At 45.0% G+C, this 13844-nt stretch overlaps 1 protein-coding gene across 2 annotated transcripts in view; it reads right to left on the bottom strand.

The window, feature by feature from the left end:
- Window positions 1-4891, bottom strand: part of LOC143765343 (arf-GAP with SH3 domain, ANK repeat and PH domain-containing protein 1-like) — a 243345-nt gene extending 238454 nt beyond the window's left edge. The window contains exon 1 of one of the 2 annotated variants that reach the window (XM_077251906.1): window positions 4462-4891. In XM_077251906.1, the coding sequence (XP_077108021.1) occupies window positions 4462-4587 (126 nt within the window). In that variant the 5' untranslated portion in view covers window positions 4588-4891. The remainder of the gene's footprint in view (window positions 1-4461) is intronic. The other variant, XM_077251905.1, reaches the window with a different exon arrangement.
- Window positions 4892-13844: the final 8953 nt, after the last annotated feature.

Below are 13844 nucleotides of genomic sequence, written 5' to 3'. Positions count from 1 at the left end.
GGCCTATCATAGGGCATGCGCTAGACTTTGGTCAAAACATTTTTTGGCTATTTTTTGCCATAAACCACTGGGAAAGTGTTTTTTAGATATTTGTAAAGAAAATTATTTTATAGGGAATTCGTGTTCACCGAGGGAGGAAAGAGGAGGAGAGAGAAGGGGGCAGGTGCCCGGCATGTAACAGCAACACAGTAACAGCAGCACAGGAGGCAGCGCACAGACGCAAGAGGGGGATGATGGACGGCCTATGGTATGGGGCGCAATTTATAAAAGTCAATATTTCAGTGTTACTAGGGAACAGAAACATAAGAGCTGCCTTCACGGAATGCAGCCTTAGTGCTGCTGAAGGTGGCTCTTTTACTTAAAAACGCCCTGGGGGGGGGGGGGGTGACAAGCTTAAAGGGAACCTGTCACCACGTTTTTGGAAGATGGGATAAAAATAGCGTTAAATAGGGGCAGAGGTGGGCGTTACATTAGTGTGTTTGTTATGCGTTTATTACCCACCTAAGTTGCCAAAATACCTTTGCAAAGTCTCCGTTTTCGCCTGTCAATCAGGCTGGTCTGGTCAAAAGGGCGTTGTCTTCCCCCAGATTTTGCGTAGTTTTCCGTTGGTGGCGTAGTGGTGTGCGCATGCCCAAGGTCCCGAATCCTCTGCCAGGGCATTTAAAAAAGCGCGCTGTTCGTGATTTCATTGGTGATCGGTGGGCGCGGCCATCTTCCTTTGGCCGCGCGTGCGCAGAAGCGGCGCTCTGCTGGCCGCGGCTTCAGGAAAATGGCCGCCGCGATATCCATCTGCGCACGCGCGGCATCCCGCAGCCATTTTCCTGAAGCCGCGGCCAGCAGAGCGCCGCTTCTGCGCACGCGCGGCCAAAGGAAGATGGCCGCGCCCACCGATCACCAATGAAATCACGAACAGCGCGCTTTTTTAAATGCCCTGGCAGAGGATTCGGGACCTTGGGCATGCGCACACCACTACGCCACCAACGGAAAACTACGCAAAATCTGGGGGAAGACAAGACGCCCTTTTGACCAGACCAGCCTGATTGACAGGCGAAAACGGAGACTTTGCAAAGGTATTTCGGCAACTTAGGTGGGTAATAAACGCATAACAAACACACTAATGTAATGCCCACCTCTGCCCCTATTTAACGCTATTTTTATCCCATCTTCCAAAAACGTGGTGACAGGTTCCCTTTAATTGGGTGAACAGCAGCAGGCAGGAGGGACATTGAGAAGCTAGGCAGCAAGGACCGAGTATAATCTTTTTACAAGGATCAAACAGCCATTCTGATGTGGATTTTCAATATAAATACAGCTCAGGCCATAGAGATCAGCGTAATAATGTATAGTTTGTATTGTGAATAGAGATGAGCAGACCAGTGGAAGTTCAGGTTCTGGTACCAGACAGAACTTTAGCTCAAAGTTTGGTCTCCAGAACTTTACCCGAACCTTATTGAAATCTATGTAGACCCAAACTTTGGACCTAGAAAGTCTCTCTCTCTCCTCCTGGACTTCCCACGGAAATCTGAACATTAAGTTTGGGTTCGCTCATCTCGAATTGTGAAAGCCTCTTACTCCAGGTTTTGTGCTACTCCAAAGAGGATAATAACAGGAAACTCTGTTCTTGTTGGGAGAATACTGCTCCCAATGGCCTAAGGGTCCAATCACCAGGAGAGGGAGAAGCTCTAGTGGTGCCTAGGGAATAGATTCCAAAATATATCCTTCATCCTTGGCTCTAGCTGGGCATGATAGGTGTTCAGCGGACAATCATTCTTCCAATAGCTACAAGTTCGGCAACTGCCCCACAACATGCACTACTGCATCTGTCAATGGATGTATGGATAGCCTGTAACAGTTTAAGAAGTCTTTGCAAGGGGGCGTGGCTGACCAGCTTCTCTGTGGGCGTGTCTGCACAATTACCCCATGAGCACCGCCCCCTAGGGAGGGCACAGTCACACGGCCGTATTAATCAGACCGAGATCGGACCGCAATGCTTTCCCAACCAAAGCGTGACAGGTGCATAAAAATATATGAGGCTGTAGCCCAGGAGTCGGGAGAGCTAGTATCCAGTCCATGCATTGCAGTCTGATCTTGCTAAAATTTTTATGGCCGTCTGATTGCGCCCTAAGGAATGCAATCATTTGCATTAATAAAAGGCCCAAATTTCTGGAACTGAATGGCAGAAAATAAATGTTCAGATTAGCAACGAGAATAAGATAGGAGGAAAAACTGGTCACTTTTGATCTTCTATTTGCTTCATAAACTGTGACCCACCGATGGCACAGAGGGTTACTCACCACCTTGTTATTCCGGCCTGCCATTCATACATGCCCAGCCCTTTGGTCTCTCCCCTTTACTTCTGGAGAAAAACTGAAGACAAAACTGATTCAATAGTTTCCTTTGGGATCAGTTTGGTGACTAGCCGCATCATTCATCAAGTCACCCTGAGTTGGGGAGACTTATCTTTCGGTCCATAAAGACTGGACACTTCCATCCGCTATGTCCTACTCAGGCAAGAAGAACCGTCAAGACATAGATGCTCTCTATGACACCTGTATTAGGCCTCCTTCACACACACTATTTCTGCACCATTTTTGTAAATGGCATAAAGTAAAATACCAGTACCAATTGTGAATAAAAACCGTAGGAAGAATGCTTTAAATTCATTGCGTTTCTACAACTATTTTCATGTCCTAAGCAGAAACCTATAGGCAATAACATATGCGCAAAATATGTGACACCTTGCCACTAGTGATGAGCGAACATGCTCGGGTAAGGTGTTATTCGAGCATACTCGGGTGCTAAAAGACTATCTTCGGCCTGCTCGAATACTATGTTGGAGTCACGGCGGCTGTTCGACAGCCGCACTATATACAGGGATTAGTAATCTCTGTATGTGTTGCTGCTGTCGAACAGCCGCGAGATATGCAACCACAGGGATCTGAACATATTATTGGAGCATGTGGAAAACCCTCTGTTAGCACCCGAGTGTGCTCGGATAGCACCCTATCCAAGCACGTTCGCTCAACACTACTTGCAACAAGTCCGCCACTTTTCTAAAAAATGAGTTTAGCAGAAGGGGGCAGGGCTTACAATAATTCCCACCAGATATTCGCATAAATTAGAGCAATTATAGAAGAATTTAACAATAGGTGTAGATTTCAGCTTGTGGCACACGGATTACCAGAGATGCACCAACTCTATTAAGAGGCATGCACCTTTTAGAGAAGTTCTCCAGGTATTTCTGACCTACTCTAATTAGGAAAGGCGATCAAATAAGCGATTGGCGGGGTTCCGCAGCTAAGATCCCATTGATTTAATGGGTAGCGGCTGCTAGGTTCCTAGTCTCGAGAAAAGGAGCTGTTCTGCAGTACACAGCGGAGGCTGCTACACATGGCTTTGCAGTACAGCTCTGTTCATCCGGCCGCCTCCGCATCTGATAACAGCTGATTGGAAGGGGCGATCTATCCTTTCAGTCAGTAGTATCGGTCATCAATATCATTTGCCCAAAAACCCTTACTACATCACTGATTTGATGAAACTGAATCTATCACTTGGGTCATGCTGCATAAAACCAGAGCATATATATATTTATATATAGAAAATATATACAGTACTTTAAAGTTCCAGCCAGGGAGCATAGACGGAGACAAGTCCAGCTATTCCAGCGGCTATGGTCCCAGCATAGCTGCACCCAGTGATTGACAGGTGTCTCCCATAACGAGACCTGTGAATCACCACCAGCAGATCTGAGAAAAGACAGGTATATTTTCGCTGGAACATGTGAGAAAAATATACATGGGTGCAATTGTACAACAATTACACTGCTCGTGGTTTCAACAGCATGACAGGAGTGACGGATCCCTTTAAAACTTTTGTATATAGGACAGTGTGTGAACCCAGCCATGAAGTGGGGTCAGTAGCGTTCATCCCAATAGCTTCAGGTGTGCAGCTACTAACAGCCGTCGTCAAGATCCGCCTAGGAATCTGCATAGAGCATAGCCCCTCTATAGATCAGTTGCCACCCTGCAATATTCCTGAGCCCAAATTAAGTGTAGCTATGAGGGCACACTTGTGAGAAGAGTGCCCCTTTAAGAAAACTGATTTCATTACTAGGAACACATGCCAAATCGCATTACTGTCAGCCATGAGACAGTCCTAGTAATGTTTACCAACACTGTACAGATAATCAGGCGGCTTTCCCCTGTTCTCAGTGTTATTAGGCTGTGTTCTCAGTGTTATTAGGCTGTGTTCTCAGTGTTATTAGGCTGTGTTCACATGTACAATTGCAATTTTCCAAAATCTCTCGATTGCGGCAAGAACAGCGAGTGTGAACGCCGCCTTATCTTAAATCCCCTTCTCATCCAGAATATGTAACCCTATACACACCAGTGTAGAAGTTTGCTGAATGTCAGGCACAATCCCAGTACCCCCAGCATGCAGGGCTCCAGTGGGGCCACTTACCTCCTCCAGGCTGCTCACTGAGTTCCTGCAGCTGCTCATCCTAGTGGTGAAGGAAGAGGTGGTGGGCGAGCTGTGGTCCTCCAGGGTCTCCATGATAAACTCACTGACACTGATGAGATCAGGCATGGTGCTGATGGGGAAGGGGCTCCCAGCAGGAGGGGACTGGAGGATTGCTCAGGAGTTGGCTGCTGGTTTCTGCACTGTGTGAACAATGCTCTGTGTCTGCCAGCTTGTATAGCCCAGGGAGCGTGTGTGATAGATGCCAGTTACAATGCCAGGCTCTTCATAGATGCCCAGTCCCCTGCAGTCCAGCGCTGAGGAGTCGCAGTCCGGGGAGATCAGCTGGATTCTGGGTCCTGCCTCTTCTGCTGCAGCTCCTCTCTGTGCGAGTGAATGAAAGGGGAACTGAAGCGCGCATGTGCAGACTGCACGAGGGGGCTACAGCAGAGTGGGTAGGATGTGAAAGGAGAGAGGTTTGGTTGTGTGAGAAAAGAATTGATGGGGGATGGAGAGGAGATGCACTGACTAGGGAGGCATTGGGGACAGATTTGGGGGTGTAGAGGGGAGGAGGAATAAGGATATTTGTTACTAAATAACCAGGGGGGAATCTGCCAAGGAAACTAAGAAGAGAGATGGAGATTACACAAAAGTGCAAGCCACAAATTGCCTGAAACTTGTGACATGGCCACATTGGGGGTAGTGATTGCGACCCTATATTCGGCATCCAATCCGGTTGGATTTCTGTACAACCTCATTCAAAACTTGTGATCTTATACCGCACGGTGCAGTGTAAAGCCGTGTTCAGACTGCTGTATGTTCAGTCAGCAGATTGCACACTGATCCAATATCAGCCGCCGCGCTTACGCACATCAGCGAGCTTCCACATGGACCAAGCGTGCTGTATGACAAAAATGTCCTCAGTGCAGGTCTTTACAGCCGCCACACACTGTGGGCCGAGGGTCACTGAAAGCCGGCGGCGCCCAGGTGGAATAAAGGTGATTTTCTCCTGGATGACGCACTTTCAATGTGGCGAGTACCTTCCCATTGCTATAAACCTGCAGATTAACCCTATATTTGTCAATAGAACTCCCTTTAATAACTGATCCTGTAAAATAAAAACAAACTGCCCACTCATAACAAGTGAGAGAAAAGTCAGCCTAGTTTTCTGGATGAAACTTGAATTTCTTTTGTATTCTCATGGGAACCTACCCTAAATGGCAGGCAGCTCATGCACCCGTCTGCTATGGAGACACTGGCACAGAGCTAGTCACGTCTGCAATTTGGGAACTTGACTGGTCCACAAAATTTAAATGTTTGAATGAATTAAAGAGAAGCAAATAATATGATATTGCTTAAATAGCAATTCCTAATGCTGTTATATTGCTGAGTCTTATGATAATCCTTAAAGGCAGGGCTGGCATCACCACGTGGCGCACTTTGGCCACTGCTGGGGCCTACTCTCCTTCTGGGACACTGGCACGCTATGGGGACCTTGAGCGCTGGCATCGGACCCCCTTTCAAATACCTCTCCCCGTTCCCAGCTGCTCCAGTCTCTTCAGCATCTTGTGACTCTCTGTGATGTCTCAGGGTAGAGGGCGCGATTGCATCACTACAGCCCGCCCTCTGCCGAGCAGTGCGGAGAGTCAGAAGATGCTGAGGCGACAGGCAGCAGTGGGGAACGAGGAGAGTGAGTATTTTATTTTTTTGTATGTGTGTAGCGATATATGGAGCCATTATACTGTATGGAACAATATATGGAGCCATGATATACTGTATGGAGCACTATATGTGGCCATTATATACTATATGGAGCAATACATGGGGCCCATTATACTGTATGGAGCAATATATGGGGCATTATACTGTGTGGAGCACTATATGGGGCCATTATTCTATATGGAACAATATATGGGGCCGTTATACTGTATGCAGCATTACAATGGGCCCATTATACTGTATGGAGCATTATATGGGGCCCATTATACTGTATGGAGCATTGCATGGGGCTATTATATACTATATGGAGCAATATATTGGGCCCATTATACTGTATGGAGCATTATATGGGGCTGATTATACTTCATGGATCATTATATGAGGGCCATTATTATGTATGGAGCACTATATGGGGCCATAATATACTATATGAAGCAGTATTTGGGTCCCATTATACTGTATGGAACATTATATGGGGCCATTATAATGTATGGAGCACTATATGGGGCTTTATATACTATATCAAGCCATATATGGGGCCCATTATACTGTATAGAGCATTATATGGGACCCATTATACTGTATTGAGCAACACATTGGCATAAATGATTTTAATGAGCGGGAGACTGCAAAAAAAGGGGTCTAGCCCATTTCTGCTCTCACTGAAGAGCTTGAGGAAGGTGAGTTTCAGTGCTCTTTTTATTTGGTGTGGGTACTGTGTGGCGGCCATTGTGGTGGTTTTGTGCTGGTGGAGCGGCTCAGCTCCGTTAGGACAGTAGGACCCACTACGAGGTTTGCCGTGACGTGGCAGTGGGCTTTATACAGTCTGATTAGAATGTTAAACTAAGAACCTCATGTCAGTTATATATATTTTTGCCGAGCGGCATTAGATCAATGTATGATTTTTGGAGGTGCTGTCCATTCTCTTTTTCAGCAAACTTATGAATCCCCCCAGCGCACGCACTGTACACTGTAAGGATTCACCAGTTCCTGAGCCGGGACAGGATTGTATGATTGAGTCACAGAGCCGTCTATACACCTGTATGGAGCGAGGCCACGCCCCCTAGTTGGCCACACCCACTGGTCAGCCGCGTAACTAGCCTCTCTCCATACAGGTGTATGAAATGTATAATATTTAAGTCACTGTAAATGCAGTAGATTTTCTGCAATCAATGCTCGACAGAAAATCTGTTGCATTTTAATGACATGGGAATGTACCGTGAGGGCACATTCCAACTTCTGAGTGCCCATGTGAGTGTTACCATCTCAGAGAAATGGACCCATTTTTTATTTTTTTTTATCGGGTGTCGTCCCTGTTGCTTCCTTTTTTTTTCTCATACCTTTTTTTTCTCACTAAAGCAGGTAGACAGGACGTGATTGGTGATGCTTTGTTTCAGGGTGGGGATGGCAGCCTGATACCCTGATTTCATCCCATTTGAAAATCCCAGCATGCACTTTCGATTGGCAAATGAAAACCTCATCAGAACAGAAGTAAAAAGATGGATGATGAAGTAGAGAGAGAACAGTAGGCAAATTACAAATAAGGTTTATTAGATAAATGATTAGATGATTAAATTAAATAGACATTTAAGATTAAATTCAAATTTATTTTTGGACCACCCCTATAAAAAAGATGAAATTAGGATTCAGTTTTGATGAACAAAGTCTGTCTTCCAATTTTCATCTGTGTCTCAAGGATTCCCGTAGACATTAAATGGATTGTCCAGGACTATTTTATTTTTTTTACAATGGGCCTAAATACTAACAGGCAGATAGTTGCTAACACGTGCTCTTAGAGTTGTATAGGCCCATTCATAGATACATGAAAATCACGGATCTGAAAATGAGATCTGTGAGGGTCAGAGAATGTTCTGTTCTGATCCGATTTTGAGGATCAGAATAGGACATGCTCAATGTGTCTGTAAAAGTAGACAGCACACCGACACTGTACATGGATACAGGAATGAAGCCTTACTATGTATAGAAGAGTCCCTTAGAATATAGTGTACTCACTTATTATGTATAGCACAGTCCCTTAGTATATAGTGTACTCACTTATTATGTATAGCACCATCCCTGATTACGTACCATCCTCTCTAGTTATATATGGTGCCGTCCCTTATTATATAGCTTCCTCTGCTGTTATGTACAGCACTGTCTCTTACATAGTGTATTCTTGTTATTTTTGTTAATCACAGAGCCCTCTTTTTCATTACATAGTCCTCTCTCTTGTTATATATAAAATGACTGCTGATGGAGCAGTCAGTGACCAGACAACCAGTCCATCAGCTCCTCCATTAGAAAAGAAGCTTTCCCATGCTCCATCAGCCATCATTGCATTATATATCTAACAAGACAGGACGGTATGTAATAAAGACAGGGCTCTATATAATCCGATATGTAAGGGACGGTGCTGTACATAACAAGAAAGGGCACTGTGTAATAAGGGATGGCAATATATATAAAAAGGAGACTTTGGAATATATACAGTTAGGTCCATATATATTTGGACAGAGACAACATTATTCTAATTTTGGTTATAGACATTACCACAATGAATTTTAAACAAAACAATTCAGATGCAGTTGAAGTTCAGACTTTCAGCTTTCATTTAAGGGTATCCACATTAAAATTGGATGAAGGGTTTAGAAGTTTCAGCTTCTTAACATGTGCCACCCTGTTTTTAAAGGGACCAAAAGTAATTGGACAGATTCAATAATTTTAAATAAAATGTTTATTTTTAGTGCTTGGTTGAAAACCCTTTGTTGGCAATGACTGCCTGAAGTCTTGAACTCATGGACATCACCAGACTCTGTGTTTCCTCCTTTTTGATGCTCTGCCAGGCCTTCACTGCAGTGGTTTTCAGTTGCTGTTTGTTTGTGGGCCTTTCTGTCTGAAGTTTAGTTTTTAACAAGTGAAATGCATGCTCAATTGGGCTGAGATCAGATGACTGACTTGGCCATTCAGGAATATTCCACTTCTTTGCTTTAATAAACTCCTGGGTTGCTTTTGGCTTCATGTTTTGGGTCATTGTCCATCTGTAGTATGAAACGACGACCAATCAGTTTTGCTGCATTTGGCTGGATCTGAGCACACAGTATGGCTCTGAATACCTCAGAATTCATTCGGCTGCTTCTGTCCTGTGTCACATCATCAATAAACACTAGTGACCCAGTGCCACTGGCAGCCATGCATGCCCAAGCCATCACACTGCCTCCGCCGTGTTTTACAGATGATGTGATATGCTTTGGATCATGAGCTGTACCAAGCCTTCGCCATACTTTTCTCTTTCCACCATTCTGGTAGAGGTTGATCTTGGTTTCATCTGTCCAAAAAATGTTCTTCCAGAACTGTGCTGGCTTTTTTAGATGTTTTCAGCAAAGTCCAGTCTAGCCTTTTTATTCTTGATGCTTATGAGTGGCTTGCACCGTGCAGTGAACCCTCTGTATTTACTTTCATGCAGTCTTCTCTTTATGGTAGATTTGGATATTGATACGCCTACCTCCTGGAGAGTGTTGTTCACTTGGTTGGCTGTAGTGAAGGGGTTTCTCTTCACCATGGAGGTTATTCTGCGATCATCCATCACTGTTGTCTTCCGTGGGCGCCCAGGTCTTTTTGCATTGATGAGTTCACCAGTGCTTTCTTTCTTTCTCAGGATGTACCAAACTGTAGATTTTGCCACTCCTAATATTGTAGCAATTTCTCGGCTTGTTTTTTTCTGTTTTCGCAGCTTAAGGATGGCTTGTTTCACCTGCATGGAGAGCTCCTTTGACCGCATGTTTACTTCACAGCAAAACCTTCCAAATGCAAGCACCACACTTCAAATCAACTCCAGACCTTTTATCTGCTTAATTGAGAATGACATAACGAAGGGATTACCCACACCTGTCCATGAAATAGCCTTGGAGTCAATTGTCCAATTACTTTTGGTCCCTTTAAAAACAGGATGGCACATGTTAAGGAGCTGAAACTCCTAAACCCTTCATCCAATTTTAATGTGGATACCCTCAAATGAAAGCTGAAAGTCTGAACTTCAACTGCATCTGAATTGTTTTGTTTAAAATTCATTGTGGTAATGTCTATAACCAAAATAAGAAAAATGTTGTCTCTGTCCAAATATATATGGACCTAACTGTATGCATGCATGTGAGTGAGAGAGTATTTATAGATATGTATATGTAGCTTTTCTTGCACAGGGGCCCCAAGCTGTCAGTGTCCGCCCCTGAATTAAATAGTCCGACTCCTGGACAACCCCAGCCTAAGACTGCACAGTTAATGACTGGATGCTCTTCATAGAGACCTGAATAGAGACACTCAGTAGACAGCAGAAGCATTGTTGGAACACAATGATCACATGCTACTCTCTAAGGCTCCATTCACATATTCGATTGACATGATCTAGTGCTGTCTGTTTTTTTCCCCAACAGCACAATAAGAGTTTCATTGATCCATACACACGTCGGATCCATGTGTCTGGCCCATGAGACTCCGAGCAGGTCCTATTCTCATTCGTTTTGCTAATCAGACTCTGCCAAGAATTCTCTGGGGAACTGTGTGACACTGATGACATACTGAAGACAGACTTGTACTTCAACGTTTCATCCATTGTTAAGAGTCAATGGATAAGAAAAAGTTTAGGCAGTCTACCTGCTTCAGTGGGAAAAAAAACGTATGCAACTAGGATGACCCCCGAAAAAAAAGTCGGTCGGTTTCTCTTGGATGGTAACAGTCACACGGATTTGATTGGGAAATGGGTAGTTAGGTATGTGACCGCAGATGTAACCATTATGTTTTTTTTTTGTTTTAATAAATGAGTGGTCCCTCATCTGCTTGGGACCCCTTCTAAGGTCATGTTCACATGTTCAGTATTTGGTTAATATTTCAATAATTTTTTATTGAATTTTTAATATAATTCAGAAAACAATAATTAAAGGAGTAAAAGAAAAGGGTTAATAGGGGGAAAGGGAAATATACTTTTTAAGGGGTATGAGAAATTGGGAAAAGGGACAATTACAGAGATAATATGGATTTGTAAGCCAGAATCAGGAGGGGAACAGGAGAGGAAAAGTGTAATAAAAACATGTCACCACTTCTATATTTATCACCCACTCCTGGTTTTGGCTTACAAATACTGAGGTAAAAAACTGACCAATTATTGAACATGTGCACGTGGCATAAAAGCCAGAATAGTGAGCAGACATAACCACCCTTGTATACATAGCATCCATCTGAAAACGGCCGTGTAATGCTAAATATGAAAATGATGTATTGACTGCATCTTTCCCCAGGGAAAATCAGAAGTTCCTGGGAGTGTGGCACCCCAGGAGTTCAGGTACCACAGTGGTATTGCCTTCCTCTCGGGGAGGGTAATGCCATGCCTGGAGAAAGGAGGGATCCCTTTGGCAGGTAATCTTACATGCAACATTTTCTGACTCCAGGCCAGAAGGGGGAGCTCTAAACCCGGTTTAAGGGGAACTTCCCTATATACATCCTGGTCTGGAGGAGGAGTCAGTTAGTCTGGTGCAGACAAGCAGACAGTTGACAGTTGGTGGCAGACAGTGAGGGAGCACAGAAGGACTTAGGAGCTAGAGGAGGACTGCTACTGGGCCTCTCTAAGCTGAGCACAGAAACCGGGCATCGGGAGCCCGAGGTCGCGAGGAACTACAGGTCCCACAGCAGAACCGGAGGGCAGGAGGCTGGAAGGGACTTGCCCGCATAGTGCCTGAGGTACAGCAGCAATCGGAGCCCGGAGTCACCATGGACAGAGACCCCAGAGAGACAGCTCAAGTTGCCTACCGTGCAGGTACTGTCCCTGGACAGGGGAAAAGAGGACCTTGTTAGACAACTACAGGCAGCAAGGGACCACAGACCAGCGCATAATGGAAGGCTCCCAAACTGACCTGTCAAATGGATTTCCACTTGTCTTCAGGCTGCCTGGACTCCATCTTTACCTGTTGCCGGTACCCTGGACTGAGGCTGCTTAACACCAGTAAACCAGGTAAAGACTGCAACCCTGTATCATTAATTTATTTGCCAGCATTCACCATCCCTGCCAAACACACCAGGAAGCCTTGGGGACACCGCTTCACCTGTGGGAAGCGACACCATCTTTGCTGCAGCACCATCGCCCCCAGAGGACCCCTTTAAGCAGCGTCGGTCACCTCTGACCGAGAACCACATATGGCATCACGAACTTTCATTATTTCCACAACCCCTTTAAAGACCATTCCCCTTTACTTGAGTGCCTAGGGCACGGACCGGGTCACAGCCACCATGACCACCCCTTTAACTGCGACCGGACCTGGTGGTGAGTACCCCAGGCCCTGGCGGGTGACTCAGGAGCCCTGGCGGGCAACTCAGGAGACCTGGCACCTGCAGTGATCAGTTAATCACGACTATGTCTCCACAACTATGTCTCTGTAATATTTGTTGTGAATTCTGCTCTTGGGCTCCCTCCGGTGGTTATAAGTGGTAGCGCTGCTGTCTTTGGATCGCAGCATTCATCAGGTGTGTCCACTTATTGCAATTCTGACTGGGCTATTTAGTCTTGCTTGACCCTTTAGTGAGTGCCAGTTGTCCATTGTTTCCTGGAGGATTCACTTCCCTGCCTGGTCTCTCTTGCTTGCTGTTCATTTCAACAAAGATAAGTTCTGGCTTTGTTTTTTGCAGTCCACATGCTGTGGGCCTGATCGTTTAAGTTATTTTCTATGTTTTGTCTTGTCCAGCTTGGTCTGTATAAGGATTTGTTCATCCAAGCTGGTATCTCTGGAGATGCAGATATACCCTCCATGTTTTTAGTTAGATGTGTAGATTTTGTATTTTCTGTGGTGGATATTTTCTAGTGTTTTAATACTGACCGCATAGTACTCTGTCCTATCCTTTCTATTTAGCTAGAAGTGGCCTCCTTTGCTAAATTCTGATTTCAGTCTGCGTATGTTATTTCCCTCTCCTCTCACAGTCAATATTTGTGGGGGGCTGTCTATCCTTTGGGGATTTTCTCTGAGGCAAGATAGTTTTCCCTTTTCTATCTCTAGGGGTAATTAGTCCTCCGGCTGTGTCGAGATGTCTAGGGAGTGATAGGTACATTCCACGGCTACTTCTAGTTGCGGTGTTAAGTTCAGGGTCTGCGGTCAGTACAGGTTCCACCTTCTCCAGAGTACGTCTCATGCTGCTCCTAGGCCACCAGATCATAACAAATATTACACCAGAAATGTGTGAGTAAATTGACAATTGTGTTGTACTATTCCTTTTCTCATTAGGATTGAGCTCCTATTGCTGGAGACACCCCACTGACAAGGGGATATTAAGATGCATCTATTACTTAGCCATACGTTTCCAGGAGGAATAACAGAGGTATAGCACAATACCAAGTTCTAGACTATGTAGGATACGATCAGTCATTTTTCAGGGATTTGCAGTAAGTGTTTTAAGAGTTGTTCTCAAATTGTAACTGCGTCGCTCCCAGGCATTTTTGCTGGGGATGGCTAACGAAAATCTATGGCTCTGAGAAGTACATGGGGAAGGAATCTGGATTCAACAACCCAGCATGCTCTAGAGTGGCACAAGGAGGCTTTGAGCCTGCACACTCTGCATGCTCTTGACCCAGGTGACCGGCCATTCTCAGCCTGCAGGGTGGTCTGTTACCTAGGCAATGAGCTGTACACTAT

Source organism: Ranitomeya variabilis, chromosome 4 (assembly GCF_051348905.1).
Source record: "Ranitomeya variabilis isolate aRanVar5 chromosome 4, aRanVar5.hap1, whole genome shotgun sequence".
Classification (NCBI taxonomy): Eukaryota; Metazoa; Chordata; class Amphibia; order Anura; family Dendrobatidae; genus Ranitomeya; species Ranitomeya variabilis.
This window is presented reverse-complemented; position numbering and strand designations above follow the sequence as displayed.